Source organism: Eurosta solidaginis, chromosome 3, assembly GCF_040869045.1.
Source record: "Eurosta solidaginis isolate ZX-2024a chromosome 3, ASM4086904v1, whole genome shotgun sequence".
Taxonomy (NCBI): Eukaryota; Metazoa; Arthropoda; class Insecta; order Diptera; family Tephritidae; genus Eurosta; species Eurosta solidaginis.
Window position 1 is genome coordinate 79813317 of NC_090321.1, and position 15912 is coordinate 79829228.

The 15912-nt window shown below is 37.8% G+C and overlaps 1 protein-coding gene and 1 pseudogene across 2 annotated transcripts in view; one reads left to right on the top strand and one right to left on the bottom strand.

Annotated features, from left to right (window-relative positions):
* The window catches only part of LOC137244057 (chitooligosaccharidolytic beta-N-acetylglucosaminidase-like), a 70902-nt pseudogene that overhangs the window by 14684 nt on the left and 40306 nt on the right, over nt 1-15912 (top strand).
* Nucleotides 1-15912, bottom strand: part of LOC137244056 (uncharacterized protein KIAA0930 homolog) — a 35404-nt gene that overhangs the window by 14263 nt on the left and 5229 nt on the right. For both annotated transcript variants that reach the window (XM_067772536.1, XM_067772538.1), the window contains exons 2-6: nt 9700-9866; nt 9352-9633; nt 9154-9294; nt 8901-9082; nt 7499-7746 (exon numbers count right to left, since the gene is read on the bottom strand). In XM_067772536.1, the coding sequence (XP_067628637.1) occupies nt 7499-7746; nt 8901-9082; nt 9154-9294; nt 9352-9633; nt 9700-9866 (1020 nt within the window). The remainder of the gene's footprint in view (nt 1-7498; nt 7747-8900; nt 9083-9153; nt 9295-9351; nt 9634-9699; nt 9867-15912) is intronic.

The window sequence follows — 15912 nt, forward strand, 5'->3', positions numbered from 1 at the left end:
TAGTATTCTTTATATAAAAAGAAAGAAAAAGTAAGCAGAAATAATATTGCAGACAAACCAAATTAACTATTATATGGGGTTTCTTGTACTGAGCAATGGAAAGGAAAGGGGAATGCGCCGACATAGCGTGCAGTAAATTGAGAGAGGACATGCCGAGGGTTTCGCTTTGTAGTTGTTTTTATATGTCAAATTATGCAAGGCTGTATAAAACAAAAAATCTAAGCTTCAAATTAAAAAACAAATTGGCAGTGAGTTGATCAACTAAATTATCATACACAAGCTGATAAATGTTGTTCTGCACGACCAGGTGTTTGTGCAACCACATCTGAACAATTCTGAGCTTCTCTTCCAATTTCCGTCGTACTCTTTTTAATTTTACCTACAAATTGACGGAACCGGACCTACAAGTTCTATGTCTAAGTCAAATCCGAACGTCACCTGTAAGCAGATGAATTTTAGTTGAAGAGCGTTTCTTTCATGGCAGAAATATACTCGGGAGTGTTTGCTATAGCACTGCCGTGGGGCGGCCCCGTTTGGAACACTTTTTTTCTAATTGATACAGCTTATTTGTGAAGATTTTGATATTGCTTTTTTATGTCTTTTGGTGTGGTAGGCGAGCACGCTACCGTCATACCACAGCCACCGTTGAAAAGAAAAAATCGGCTCTACATGATCTGTTAAATTAAATTTTTTGGTTTTGTTTCAACTATTTCAAAGTTTTTCTAGCACTATTTCAGACACATTAAGTACTTCTCTAATTGAGCCGTTCTTTCCTCTTTTAAGTAATAAGCTTCGTTAATTAGAATCAAGCTGAAAAGGCCTATCTAGAACCGGGAGCTATGTTATAAAATAGTTGTGGTCTCTTAACAAATACTACTTTTAAAACGGAAAATTGTTCAAATTCTAATAGCTGGAGTCCTTACCTGTTAACACTACCCAATAAACCTTTATATTTGTGATGAATTTGTAGTCTCCGTTATTTCTCAAAAGTACTATACATATGCAGCCCAATTATAAACAAAAATTTCTTGCGAATTTTTTCCCTTCTCCCATTCCTCGTATTCTGAATAAAAAATTGACAGCCAGAAAATTACTTTGCTGAATGGAAGAAGGCAACTCCAGCGGATTTGTGTTATCCCGTCTTCTTCTTCTTCTTATGCTCCTCTGTTGATGCTTCTGTGGCGCCAATTCATTACTCATTTCAGTGAATACCATATGAAATGCAATACTGTGTATTGTATATACTTTATTTCTTAATTTCAAACAAATTAGCAACAATAATTAAACTTTCCAATTTTTTAAACAAAATAAGAAACGCGGAACGAAATTTCAATTGACAAAACAGCTGACTTCGAAAATTCGAAATTCCTATTCCCCAATTATTGCTCTCCCTAAGAGAAAAGAATTGGAGGAATTTTTCCGCGGGAATAAAAGAATCCGCGAGAACAAAATATTTAGAATTGGGCTGATGGAAATCCGAAACGTTCTCAACAAAAGGGGCATTTTTTTGTTTAGCAATATAGTAATATTGAGAAAATATCTGTTCTGCATGCGAACTTATTCAAAGTTGGATGGGTTCGAAGGTTTGACAAATATTCGTTTGATGGTTGGTAGTACCTAATTTAACATTCATGGCGATATTACAGCAACTGGTCTTGTTTGATACCAATATCGTACACGCAACTTTAATTCTATTGCACAATTACCAGTGCTTGGTTTTAATTTTCGAAAAGGCTCACATCAAAAACTGCCTTAAACCGAAAGGATGGCTATTTGGTGTTTAATGCGTTCCCATTGCGTAACATTAAAGGTTTTAAGTCCATAAAGTCGTTCGTGTCAAAAAACTAAACTAAAATACAGTTTCATTATATCCACATGGTATGGCATTATCAATCGAAGGGACACCAGTTGATAAACGAAAACGATTTGCCAACATGTTGACAATAGAAATTTTGATTTCAAGTAAGCCAGTAAGGGGTAATTTCTGGCAAAATCGACATGAAGCGAAGTTGATTTCGTATTTCGAGCCGTTTTGATTTAAATGACAACGTTTTACGTCGTATTTTAGCTGAGGAAAATCCGTAAACTGTATTGTGGCGAATATTATCATGTCTAACATCACTATATTATCCAGAAGGCATGTTCGTGAAAAGTCTAGGCCTTAGGAGAAATAGGTGAACGACGCTAACTGAGAGTATAAAAGCAGAACGGTGCATGAGATAATCAATCAATTTGATTTAAACACGCTATTAGTGAAGTACGCGATAATTGTAATTGTGAAGCAATACTCGCAAAGTAGTCTAAATAAAGAACGGTTTGCTATACAAAATATTTGAGTTATTTATTCGACAGTTCAGAGATTCGAACGTTAACAGAAGCTGCGAAATAGTTAGGAACTCTCTAAAATTCGTTACAGTATTATAGCAAGTCCTATATGAATTGTGGGAATGGCTTCATATCCTCAATGTCGACAACCTTACTTTTTCAGTTACAACCTTTTTAACGGGCTGAAACAGTTTAGTAATTAGTAATAATTTCACTGAGATACTATTTTTTGAACAGAATTTTTCAGATATGAATTTTTTATATCCAGCGTATACTTATACTTGGTTGGATAATGTAATCGAGATAGATTTAGGCTTCCTTCTATCAAAATTATCAGCATATTATTATATAATTGCACTTGTCTTGACCCAAAACAAATCTGTATTGAAATTAGACAAAATCGAACGAAAGCCACGCCATTTTTTTGATATTTCGAAAAATGGAAAAAATATTCGATAATTTAATACCAAAAACCAAAAAGTTATGAAACGTGATACGTGGGTTGGAATGGAAAAGTTTTTCGAGCTGTAAATCAAAAGTCCATGAAGATAGCATATTGACGATGAAGATACCTTGTTACCACGCCCACTAAAAAAAATGGATATCAGAATCTCAAAAATTGGAAAATATACGATAATTTATTACCAAAGATCGATACCGTAATGAAAGTTGATATGGGGGTAGACTGTACGACAAAAAAATAGAAATTGGTTAAAATTTTGGAAAATGGGCACGGCACCGCCCACATTTAGAAGAAGAAATTTTAAAAGTTTTATAAGCCATAAATCAAAGAGTTATAAAGATATTCAGCCCAATTCTAAATATTCCCCGGAATTTTGTTCTCGCGGATTTTGTTATTCCCGCGGAAAAATTCCTCGGGAAAATGCGGCATAACACAAATCCGCTGGAGTTGCCTGCTTCCATTCAGCAAAACAATATTCTGGCGACCACGCCGAGTTGAATTCCTCTTTCGCCATATGTCAAAATCGAATGAAGCCTTCTTAAAAAAGCCTTGCGCAATTTCTGGATATCCGCATCAAATTTGCTAAGAACTCTTCCGTTGCTTATTTATGTATATACTTTTGGACTGTAACAAGGAGTTTTGTGGTATAATGTTAATGTATTTTAGCACAAATTTATACAAAGTAGTGTCTTTTGTTATAAGAAACAGTAAACTTGAACTATTTTGATACATTATCTTTAATTCAACATGTGAAGGTTAGGTTAGGTTCAAGTGGCTGCCGTCCGAGTCGGAGCGGCACACCTAAGCCCTCATAGGCCCATTGTGAAACCACATGGATTTGTTCCTACTCTCCTAATCAAACCACTTCGTTGAGTTTGGGAACTTAACTCAACGTCAGCTATATAAGTCAGATCTTCGAGAAACATCTTGCCCATAAAACGTTGCCTTCTTCTACCGAGCGCTGGACATTCGCAGAGTAGATGCCTAACAGTTTCAGGCTTTTCTTCGTTGCCGCAGCTTCTACAATAAATGTGGTCCAATACAAACGTGTGAGAAGACCCACAACTAAGGAAAGATCCCTCTTGCGGAGGGTGAGAAGCTCACGCAATCTCTTCTCATTCCATTCCGGCCGTGTGAGTTTTGCCGTGTGGCATCTATCATGGTGCTTCCACCTGACCCCCGCTTCCATCAGTAGAACCTCCTTTATTTTGAGCTTGCAGGTGGAGAGCGGCATGCCCAACCTCTTCCAGGACCAGAGAAATCTCACTTTCAATCACATTCATAATACCTACTTTTCTCCATTAATCGGGTTTCCCTTTTTCGAACATTGCTCAGTATAAGAGGAATGGGAGAAGTGAAGAAACTCGTAGGGATTTTTTGTTTAGAATTGGGCTGATTATATTGAAATTGGGCATGGAGGCTTTCCTTGCAATAATATACATAGCTACACACCTTGTAGAAATTAACAAAATCAATTTCGAAAAATTACCAAAGACCAATAAAGTGATGAAACTTTACAAGTAGGTTGACTTTAGACAACTACTTGAAGTTTGGTAAAATTTTCGCAAAGAAAGAAAAGTTACAAGTTTCGCAAACCGTAAATCAAAAGAAAATGAAGATGAAATTTGGCATAGTGGTTGTCCTTGCTATTACATATATATACACTTTGTGGAAATTAGCAACACCGGTTGATGACCACGTCCCCTCAAAAAAAAATTTTTTCCAAGTATAATGACAGGAAAAATTTGCGGCATGGTATGGTATGGCAAAGATTAATTTAATAATTGCGGAAATTACGCGTGGACCCGCCGCTTTTTTAGGTATTCTCTCTACAACACTATTAATGAATCGAACAAAAGTCGGCCAATACTATCGAAATTTGGTATAAATATTGTCTTTGAGCAAAAAGCTTAGTAAACATTAAGTTAAATTTAGTAGAAGAAACTAAACTAACTTTGATTTTATTAAAACGGTTAAAAATTGGCAATGTATTTCTTGCTGTAACTAAATCACTATTATACATATGTTAGTTCAAAGTACAAAAGTTAAAAAATTACTGTAAATAGTCCTGGTGCGCCTGTTTTCAAAACATTCAATACCAAAGTCGTAAAAAAGCGACAAATTTTAATGAGATTTTGTAAAAATATTGTTTCTTTGACTGTTTTTTTGTGTATATTTCAGTTTTCATATCATTTAATGTTCGTGATATTTCTTCTTAATGTGTACCTAATATATATGAGAGCACACAGCTGGGTCTATTCAGTTCGGTTTCGCCCGAGCTTAGTCTTTTCTATAAGAATGGGTCGATTACAAATAAGTACAGATATACTCCTATAAATTTTTTTTAAGGCACAATGAAAGATCTTTTTTGTTTTAAAATAAGTATTTAGGAAGAGAAAATGTATATTGTATCTTAAGATGTACAAAATGTTGCAAAAACATAATAAAACTTAGGACTGCACACATCCGGGGAATTATATTTTAATCCAAAAGACCAACTTAAATGATAAAAAAATATATTTCTAAATATGCAATTACTAATTATCAAATTCCTTTTAAATGACTGTTGATGAATTTGATAAAAATGTATACAAATGAAATAAATGTGTGTAATCCAAGTCCTGCTTTCTCGGCAATTTTTCTTACTTTCGCTTATGTTTGCATTGAATACTATGTGTTTTTCTTTTTTGCAGAAGATTTTATTTTCGTGACAATTTTTATATTATTTTATTTGCTCTAATGTAAAGTGAAAATAAAATGTTTCAATAGAATAGCAACACATTACAATAACAAGAATTAGTAGGAAGGGTGGTAGAATATGAAAGTGTAAAGCAAGCTTAAATCTTATAAATAATTATCAAGAAAAACATAAATGCAAAAAATTCAAGCAGTGGCGTCGCATGTACCTTTAGTTTCAAATTTACGCAAGAGGTTGAGGCTTTCAAAATTCCCGATCAATTCCAAAAGTGGCGTTCAGGCGGAGCTAGGCGAGAGGAAGTGTCCTGGAATACAAACGAGCTTTACACAGAATTCGCTCAGGGCGAAGCGTACAACTGTACTGTGTTCCCGGTCATAAGAGAGGGTTATGCATTCGCTGCATATATGGCAGATGTCCCAGTCCGTTTGGGAGAAGTAACAACTAGACATTGCTCCTAGGAAACATCTCGTATTTGTCACGAAAACTGAGTTATTTTATAACATATGTAAGTCCGTGTAGTTAGCAGGGGTCTCCGTTTGATCGTCAGACAAATTCTAATAACAATATGGACACACTCCGCCTATGTGGGGATTTTATTGGTCGACCACTTTAACATGACTTAACCTAACCTAACTTAATTTAGCTTTAATTGCAATATACCTTAACTAAAGTCTGTACTTATAACCCGAATCGGTTTCTATTTGGAACAAACATACATTAGCTATAAAAAAAAAATAATGGAGACGGCCTTCCCTAAACCCTAAGCGCTGCTGGCACAGTCCTTTGCCAGATATGAAGCGGGAACCTAGAAAGTCTAAGATCCTCTTGATTTTATAAGTCCTCCATACAGATTCTTGGAGATACATCGTGCCACCTAATGTGAAAGAAAGGCAGGAGAATGATAGTCAAAGTAAAGTGGCTTCATTGCGTGAATAAATAATCGTACTGAACGTCGGTTGCCATCCAAATAGGCCAGTAAGATTATAAACAAATAGTAGCTTAAGATAGCGGAGTTTAAAAGAGCGGTTAAGTGTCCAAACTATGTGTCAGCCTTAACTACACCTTATCTAATTGTAAACATTTTACGGTACGCCTGCATGTTCCAACTCGGCACAAACCATCTACACAACAATAACCTCAGCATGGTCCAACGTGATGAGAATCATGCGAGTGGTTGTGCCGATTAAGAACATCAGTATCTCGATTAAAGATCTACGCATGTAATGGCCTTGGACCTCTCACTATCGATCTATTGTTTTTCTTCGTGAGCAGCTTTTTTGAGAAGATACGAAATATATATCAGCAGAGCAGTGCCACTTCGGCAACAACTTTGAAAATTTGGCGAGTGTGTTTTACCTAAAGCTACAACAACACTGCCTTAGGCTTGTTATACGGATCAGTGATAGAAAACACTTTAAATATGCGGTCATTTTCGGCCGATAGTTTAAAGATAAAACACACATTTTTATTTTCCTTCTACGCGTTTCGATGATATTTTTTCCATCTTCATTAGGAAGTTTGTAACTTAAACGTGAAGAGAGTTAAGTGAAAGTAGAACTGGGTGATAGTACACTGCGTATGTGCAACTTTTGTTTTGTTTGTTGGTCATACGCAGTGCCTCCTATGGAGAACCGATTTCAAGTGGAATGGTAAATATTAGAAAAAAAGACAAATGCATACCGAAAACTATAACAAATATATATGCATGTGAGAAGGTATACATATATGTATATTTACATTTTATAAGCATGCAATAACAAAATTGTGTATTAAAAGTGCTGCAGCGTATGATAATGAAAAATGAGCTATCGTGTTTTTAGTAATTTTACAAAAGTACAAAATAAAAAATAACAATGCGTAAGAGAATGCTTACTTTACAGTATTATGTTAAAAAAAAAATAAGCGATAGTAAAAAAAGTTATATGCTTTTTTTATTTTAACGAAATTAAAAACTATTTTCATATAAAATACGAATACGAAAATGTTTAAAATGTATATTTGGATATATTTACCATCACGCAAATCACCAGCTTCAATTTCTGATACTTCATTCGCCAGCGAATCTAGTCCTTCATTTTCGGAACGCGCCTTAGAGGCCGCAGTACCACCAACCCTATCTGCAGTACCTTTGGTACGCCAGGCGTATCTTGAAAAATTATTTAAATTAGCGCTGGGATCACTTAGACGACGCTGATGACGATATGTACAGTAATCATCGTTTTCTTCCTCCCAATCATCCCACATATCTGTAGCACAAAAACTATAAGAAAAGAATTAGAATGACAATATGTAAAGGATTATGTACATACTATAGTTAAGATGTTATGAGTCTCATATTTTTGGCAATGTAAAAACGAGTATTTCCTTTTCCTTTTTCTTAGGCTCTTAAATGTTTCAACAATAAGAGGGAGCAAATGTGCAGGATATTCTTATTTTTCGATAAAGCGAACGGGAGAAAAGTGTCCAAAAGAAGAAACTGTCCAAAAATGCTCTGATTATCTTTCAAGGATGCATTGATTTAATGATTGAATGGAAAAGAGAAAGTTAGGGACTATTTTATAATTTCAATGCTTGGACCTGGTATCGATTCCCAGGGAAGTTGGGAATTCTGTCGGCAATTGTTGTTGTAGCGATAAGGACACTCCCCGAAGGCCTTGGGGAGTGTTATCGATGTTGGTGGTCCTTTGCTGGATGCAAATCCGGTACGTTCCAGTAACAAGCACCATCAAGTTACTAGCCCGGCCATTTCGGGAACGATTTGGTATGACCACATGAAACCTTCTAGGCCATACCGGCCTCCCACCCCCTTGATCCATAAGGAAATTGTGGTCCCCAGAGCCTCGGCTGTTAAGGAAACAGTATTCGCCATGGGTATGTGAGGTTGACAATTGGGTTGGTGAAGTTATATATTATAGTTTGGTATTTTAGTCGCCTCTCACGACGGGCATAACTACCGGTGCTATATTCTAAGCCGTGGTCTATAGTCAATTATAAGGCTGTTGTCATTCACTTCACTTAATTGACTCCAAGGAAGCCTGACATGCCTAACGCATAAAGACAGACGAAAGTACTTTGAACTTTCGCAAAATTATCAGATATATTTATTTGTATTTCTTGGTACATTCAAATTTTTAGGGTCAGTGAGGTGTCTTTAGCCCCTATATCCATCCTCTAAGAACCACAACTGATAATATTTACATTTTCTGCTCTTTTTGTATAGAATGAAACAAAGGGCAAAAATTATGCCGTCTTCTGAAATTTAATTCACGAACGTTTAATGATTACACCATTATTCCGCTTATGTCCAGACTAAAATTATAGTAGATCCATATGGCTATTTTGATAATAACTTATGTTAGCATTTGCACTTGCTCTAGATGAAATTGAATATTCCTATATTTTTACTGTACATACCCTGGTTCGCTTGTTGGCGTCTCTACACCGGAACCTTTAGGCTTAGTGACAGCCATTTCGGCATGACCTTTGCCCTGTGGTCCCTTCATGCGTACAAATTCACAACGCGTTTGTACACCCGCTCCACTGTTGAAAAGGCCGAAGGACATGCGTTGCGCAACTTTTGAACTGAGACTAGATTGCTGATGAAAGGAATTAAACACTTTAAATCAAAAATTTTCTCTTTATCTCAATATTTATATATAAAACCTACCCTTGCATCATAAACCTTTTTCAGTGCATCATAACGTATAGAACCTAGAAATATAACACCTTGAACAGCACCATCTTTGTCGTTGGCGACCAATTCAACGCATACCATTTCACCATCTCTCACTAATATATCGCTAAAGACCTGCAAAATACATATGTATTTTTATTTGTATTATTTATAATGCGTTATTAACAATACCTCATCGAAATTATCAACCATAAAGCAAATATGCGGGTACGTAATCTCCTCGCCTTCTCCTTTGGTATCCATTTTCCGTCGACTTGGGCTGGCATAGACGCGCTGTGAATGGCGCCTTAGCACCTGCAATTCCTTTGGCGATGTGCGTGTACAAATAGCTAATGTAAGTGTATAATCAAATTGATGTATAACCATATTTAAATAGACAGTCTCTTCCCAGTCAACGTCGGGATCGCCGATTGGTAGTTTACGTGAGTCCTTGCGAAATACATCCACTTCGGTCTGCCCCATTTACGTACGATATTAATATTAATTAAATGTATAACCAAAATATTGTTTTTGAATTACCTCATATTTTGGCATATGTCGGGAAGAACTTTTTACATGTTTTTTGCGCACAAAAAATAGCAAATCATCTGAATCGATGCTGCTCACGGACTCAGTCTGAAATAAGAAATGTCTCACAAACAAATCTGTCCAATATGTGGTACCTTGGAGTACAACGAAACCGCTATCTGGAAGATATTATGAAAAATTGGTCAAAATGGGTGGATGAACAGTTGGTTTTTTTTGTGATTTTGTTTTTTTTTTTTTAATTCCAAATATTGCAGAAATTACCTAAAAAATATGTCAGGAAAATTTGACCACTTTATTATTATTATTATTATTATATTTGTTTCTTACGGTCTGTAAGACCTAGTTGATGTTAAGTAAACATTTGTTTCATTAAATATTAAGTGTTTTACAATATAAAAATAATTTTACTTTAAACTTATTAATATTTTCACAATCTTTTATCTTAGTACGTAGTTCATTGTATATTTTGTAACCAGTGTATTCTAAAGTCTTCTTTGCGAACTCTGTTCTTACTCTAGGCAGTCTTATATTATTGCAGTACCTAGTTCCATAACTATGGATCTCGTGATTATATAATATTTTATTGCTCAGATAACTCGGTAGCATTCCTAATCTTACACGATGTATAAATTTCAAAGTGAAGTAACTTATTGACTGTTTTATACTAAGCCAGTTTAACCGATTCAGCATTATAGTTTTTGATGTTCTTTGGGGACATTTTAATATAAATCGCATTGCTTTGTTTTGTGTATTTGTAGTCTTTTAATTTGCATATCACGCGCTATCAGCAGAATTGTAGGACAGTATATAAAGTGCGGCTCAATAATTGAACGATACGCCATTATTTTATGACGTTGACTAATATGTTTGCATGTTTTGTACATGAATCCTATTCTCTGCGTAATTTTTCTGTCAAGATAATCTATATGTTGTCCAAAATTCAGGTTTTCATCAATAAAAACTCCTAAGTACTTCATTTCATTTACTCTTTGAATAAAATTGTTTTTTATCTTCAGGGTTATATTGTTTAAATCGTTATTAAGTATGATGTTCTGGTGTTTGCAAAATACCATGAACTTAGTCTTATCTATATTTAACTTCAATTTTTTAAGGCACAACCAGTTCAAGATCTTCTTGTGCTTCTGCGTTGCACAGTCGGCATATTTCTCACTGATGATGAGCAGTGCATCATCCGCAAATAGACGTATATTGCAATATTTTAAGCATTTTTTTATATCATTTATGTACAATGTAAATAGTATCGGTGCAAGTACTGAACCTTGTGGCAATCCGATATCTACATCCACAACCGATGATACCGCGTTTCCAATTACCGTCCTTTGCTTTCTGTCACTGAGATAACTTCGGAACCATTCCAAAGTCTTTCCTCTGACACCAGTTTTGAACAAAACATTAAACAATTCCCGTCTATCAACTGTTTCAAAGGCCCGTTTCAAGTCTAAGAAGACAGACACCACAACTTAATATTTTCACAATCTTTTATCTTAGTACGTAGTTCATTGTACATTTTGTAACCAGTGTATTCTAAAGTCTTCTTTGCGAACTCTGTTCTTACTCTAGGCAGTCTTATATTATTGCAGTACCTAGTTCCATAACTATGGATCTCGTGATTATATAATATTTTATTGCTCAGGTAACTCGGTAGCATTCCTAATCTTACAAGATGTATAAATTTCAAAGTGAAGTAACTTATTGACTGTTTTATACTAAGCCAGTTTAACCGATTCAGCATTATAGTTTTTGATGTTCTTTGGGGACATTTTAATATAAATCGCATTGCTTTGTTTTGTGTATTTGTAGTCTTTTAATTTGCATATCACGCGCTATCAGCAGAATTGTAGGACAGTATATAAAGTGCGGCTCAATAACTGAACGATACGCCATTATTTTATGACGTTGACTAATATGTTTGCATGTTTTGTACATGAATCCTATTCTCTGCGTAATTTTTCTGTCAAGATAATCTATATGTTCTCCAAAATTCAGGTTTTCATCAATAAAAACTCCTAAGTACTTCATTTCATTTACTCTTTGAATAATATTGTTTTTTATCTTCAGGGTTATATTGTTTAAATCGTTATTAAGTATGATGTTCTGGTGTTTGCAAAATACCATGAACTTAGTCTTATCTATATTTAACTTCAATTTTTTAAGGCACAACCGGCTCAAGATCTTCTTGTGCCTTTTGCGTTGCACAGTCGGCATATTTCTCACTGATGATGAGCAGTGCATCATCCGCAAATAGACGTATATTGCAATATTTTAAGCATTTTTTTATATCATTTATGTACAATGTAAATAGTATCGGTGCAAGTACTGAACCTTGTGGCAATCCGATATCTACATCCACAACCGATGATACCGCGTTTCCAATTACCGTCCTTTGCTTTCTGTCACTGAGATAACTTCGGAACCAATCCAAAGTCTTTCCTCTGACACCAGTTTTGAACAAAACATTAAACAATTCCCGTCTATCAACTGTTTCAAAGGCCCGTTTCAAGTCTAAGAAGACAGACACCACAACTTTTATATCTGATATATCTTCTTTCCATTCTGCAATAACCATGTTGAGTGCTGTTTCACAAGAATGGCTCTTCCTGAATCCAGACTGTTCTGGTATAATAACTTTGTGCTTTTCTAGGTATGCCACCAATTGATTATCCACCACCATTTCCATAATTGTCTCATCTGAGGGTAACGTATTGATGGACCGTAGCTCCTCCGGTTTCACTGTATTTTTTACTTTTTCCACAGGTACTATTGTTGAAACTTTCCAGCAGTTTGGAACAATGCCATTATTTAGGGACTCACTTATTATGTCTTTGTAAAAGTTACTTGTTCCTTGAAAACACCCTCAGATAAAAGCTTTTCTCCGCCATATTTATTTTTAAAAGCTTTTGTGATATTAATTATATCATCTAACACAATGTCAGTGAAAAGAGATGGTTCTATTGCGATCGAGCGATCAACGTTTAGTTCGAATGCAGTAGACATTTCTTCGATACTATCACTAATTTCGACTATGCTCTGTACAAAAAAATTGTTTAGGGCATTAGCTATATGATACTCATTATCGAGGCATTCGCCATGTATTACTATCTTAGTGATATGTTTTTTGTTATCTGTAAGCTCTGCGAGGTCTTTCAGACACTTCCACATCCGTTTAATGTTTCCGTTACTGCTGCGAGCTATGCCTTCCATATACATCTTCTTCTTATACATAATCGTACTTTTGTATATTTTCTTTAATACATTGTATTCATCCCAGTATCCTATTTCTGTGGCAATATTATATAGCTCAATTTATCTTTTATGGAGAGCTGTAAGCTCACGGTCATACCATTTATTTCTCAGTTGTATTTTTGTTCTTTTCACATATGTCAGTGCTTGCATTACTTCAGTTCGCATGTTCTTAGCTTATTTGAAAGGTTTTCGGAACCATAGTATTCCCATGAGGTAAAAGTAGAGTAACTTCTCATTTTGCAAAATTTTGTTGTTGGCACTTTGAAACTAATTGTTTCATGATCCGAAATTCTATATTCAACTGTATTTTCCGACTTAACTTGATCATTATTACTAATGAGCAAGTAGTATGGTAGACGAGTTCTCTGTTATTCTCGTATATTGTTGTTGTTGGTGTAGCGATAAGGTTGCTCCGCGAAGGTTTTGGGGAGTGTTATTGATGTGATAGTCCTTTGCCGGATACAGATCCGGTAGGCTCCGGTAACACAGCACCATTAACGTGCTAGCCCGCCCGTCTCGGGAACGATTTATGTGGCCACATTAAACCTTCAGGCCATCCCTCCTTCCCCACCCCCAAGTTCCATGAGGAGTTTGGGGTCGCCAGAGCCTCGTCTGTTGGTGAAACAGGATTCGCCGCGGATAGGTGAGGTTGACAATTGGGTTTGGAGAAGCTACATATTGCGTTGGCAACCTGAAGGGTTGCGCTACACAACCCCTTGAATCTGGTATTTTAGTCGCCTCTTACGACAGGCATACCTACCGCGGGTATATTCTAACCCGTTGGGTTGACCACTTTACATTAATATTTAGTTGTGAAAGCAAGACAGCAAAGATCACAAATATGCACCTCGTGGTATGATCTTTGTGCAACAAATTAAATGGGGTTACACTGAAATGACAGCCCTTTGTCAAGAAAAATCCCGAGCCGCTTCGTTACATGGGAATCGATGTGGCCGCCAAGCCTAAAGGTTACTTACTGGAAGAAAATACAGGTCAGCAAAAACACCGCTCTTAGAACAGCTACGGGCTGCTTTCTTATGTCCCCAGACCACCACCTACACAATGAGGCGAAGGGAATACGTCACCTGAGAACACAGCAATATGAAGAAAAAAATATCGCTTCCCAAGGCAGTCGGTTCTATGTACCGGAGCGACTCGGGATTTTTCCCGACCAAGGACTGTCATTTCAGTGTGACCCCATCTAATTTGTTTCGTCCCTCCCACAAATTGTCATCCTCCCAGCAGCTCCTTGCAGCAGGACTGCTCCATATTCTCTTACTCCGGGAAGGCATCGAATCCAATCCGGGTCCGTCTCCTGACCCCGGTCCTGAGAAATGGTTTTGCTGCATCTGCCGGAAAAGAATCTGTTTAGGACGATTATACTCTGTTCAGTGTGTCTCGTGCAAGGGATGGTTGCATCGGACAGGTTGTTCTGGTGTTGATCGCAAAACCCGACGTCCACGTAACTTTGATAAATCTTTTGTGGCTCCTTGCTGTTCACGCCCAAGGGCGTCCCGTAGTCTACGCATAAGCGCCCCCACTACCTTCCAGCAGCCCCGCTGCTCAGCAAGCCACAACAAGTACCCGCTGCTGCTCGCGCCCCACGGCGCCAACAACTCAAACAGCTGATACCACTCATAACTACTACCTTCGTAGTAGAGTTGGTAGCAATGCTGAGCATAAGCCCCTGCCCCCGTCTTCTCCCCCCCTCTTTTCCGGCAGCAATCGTGCAGGTCACGGAAACAGACTCTTAGTCCCTACCTCCGTTTGCACCGTCTGCCAGCACAGAATATATAGGTTTGCGACATCCGCCCAATGCAGCTCCTGCCTTGGGTGGTGCCACTTTCCTAGATGTTCTGGTCTCCGCGACGTCAACCCCCCGACGGGTTTCATCGCGCCATGTTGTCAGGTTGCAAACACAAATCATTCGGGTACCCCAATGCTTGCCCAAGGACGCCCAGCCCCAGGGCCACAACAGCAATTGCGTCCTGGCCTTCAACAACCCAGGCGTAGTCACCCGTCACTTACCCCCAGAGTGGCGACGTCTCCCCTTATGCACTTCAGAATTCTGCAGTTAAACTGTAATGGACTAACTGGGAAGATTACGGAGATAGTCGATTTCATGAAGCCGCACAACATCCGCATTGCTGCGATTCAAGAGACTAAACTCACAGCAAGATCTGCATTGCAGACCTGCTCTGGGTATAACGTCCACAGGAAAGACCGCGAGGGCGGAAATGGAGGCGGTCTCGCGCTTATCATACACCACTCTGTGCAATATTATATATTTGATCCTGGCATCGACCGCAGGGACAATGTCTTAGAACGTCAAGGCCTATCTGTCCGGTCAGGCGATGCAAACCTAGAAATCATCAACATCTACATCCCTCCTGCCACCTGTTGCCCCAGTGGATACCGCCCTAATATCAGGGCCTTACTCACTGGCAACAATCGCATTATCTTAGGCGATTTCAATGCCCATCATGATCTATGGCATTCAAACTTGCGGGCGGACAGTAGGGGTGAGATGTTGGCGGATCAAATAGAAGAAACGACGTTCTGCAAAATAAACGGAGACGCCCCCACACGTATGGTAGGAAGCTGTCACAGCTCGCCAGATATCTCAATCGTGAGCACAGAACTCGTAAACTGCGTCAACTGGCAGCCGATGGTAACATAGGCATCCGACCACCTGCCCATACTTATTTCGCTTGAGCGTACCGCCGACTTCATCGTCACTGAAAAACGGACTTTCATAAACTTCAAAAAAGGAAAGTGGGAAGAATATAAATCCTTTACAGACAGCCGCCTAGCTGCCTTCCCTATCCCGATTGATGCCCGCCAAGGGGAGCGTGCCTTCCGTAAGGTCATTAAATCCGCCTCGGCACATTTCATTCCCGCCGGGAGAATTCCCGAAATCCGGCCCCACTTCCCGGCGGA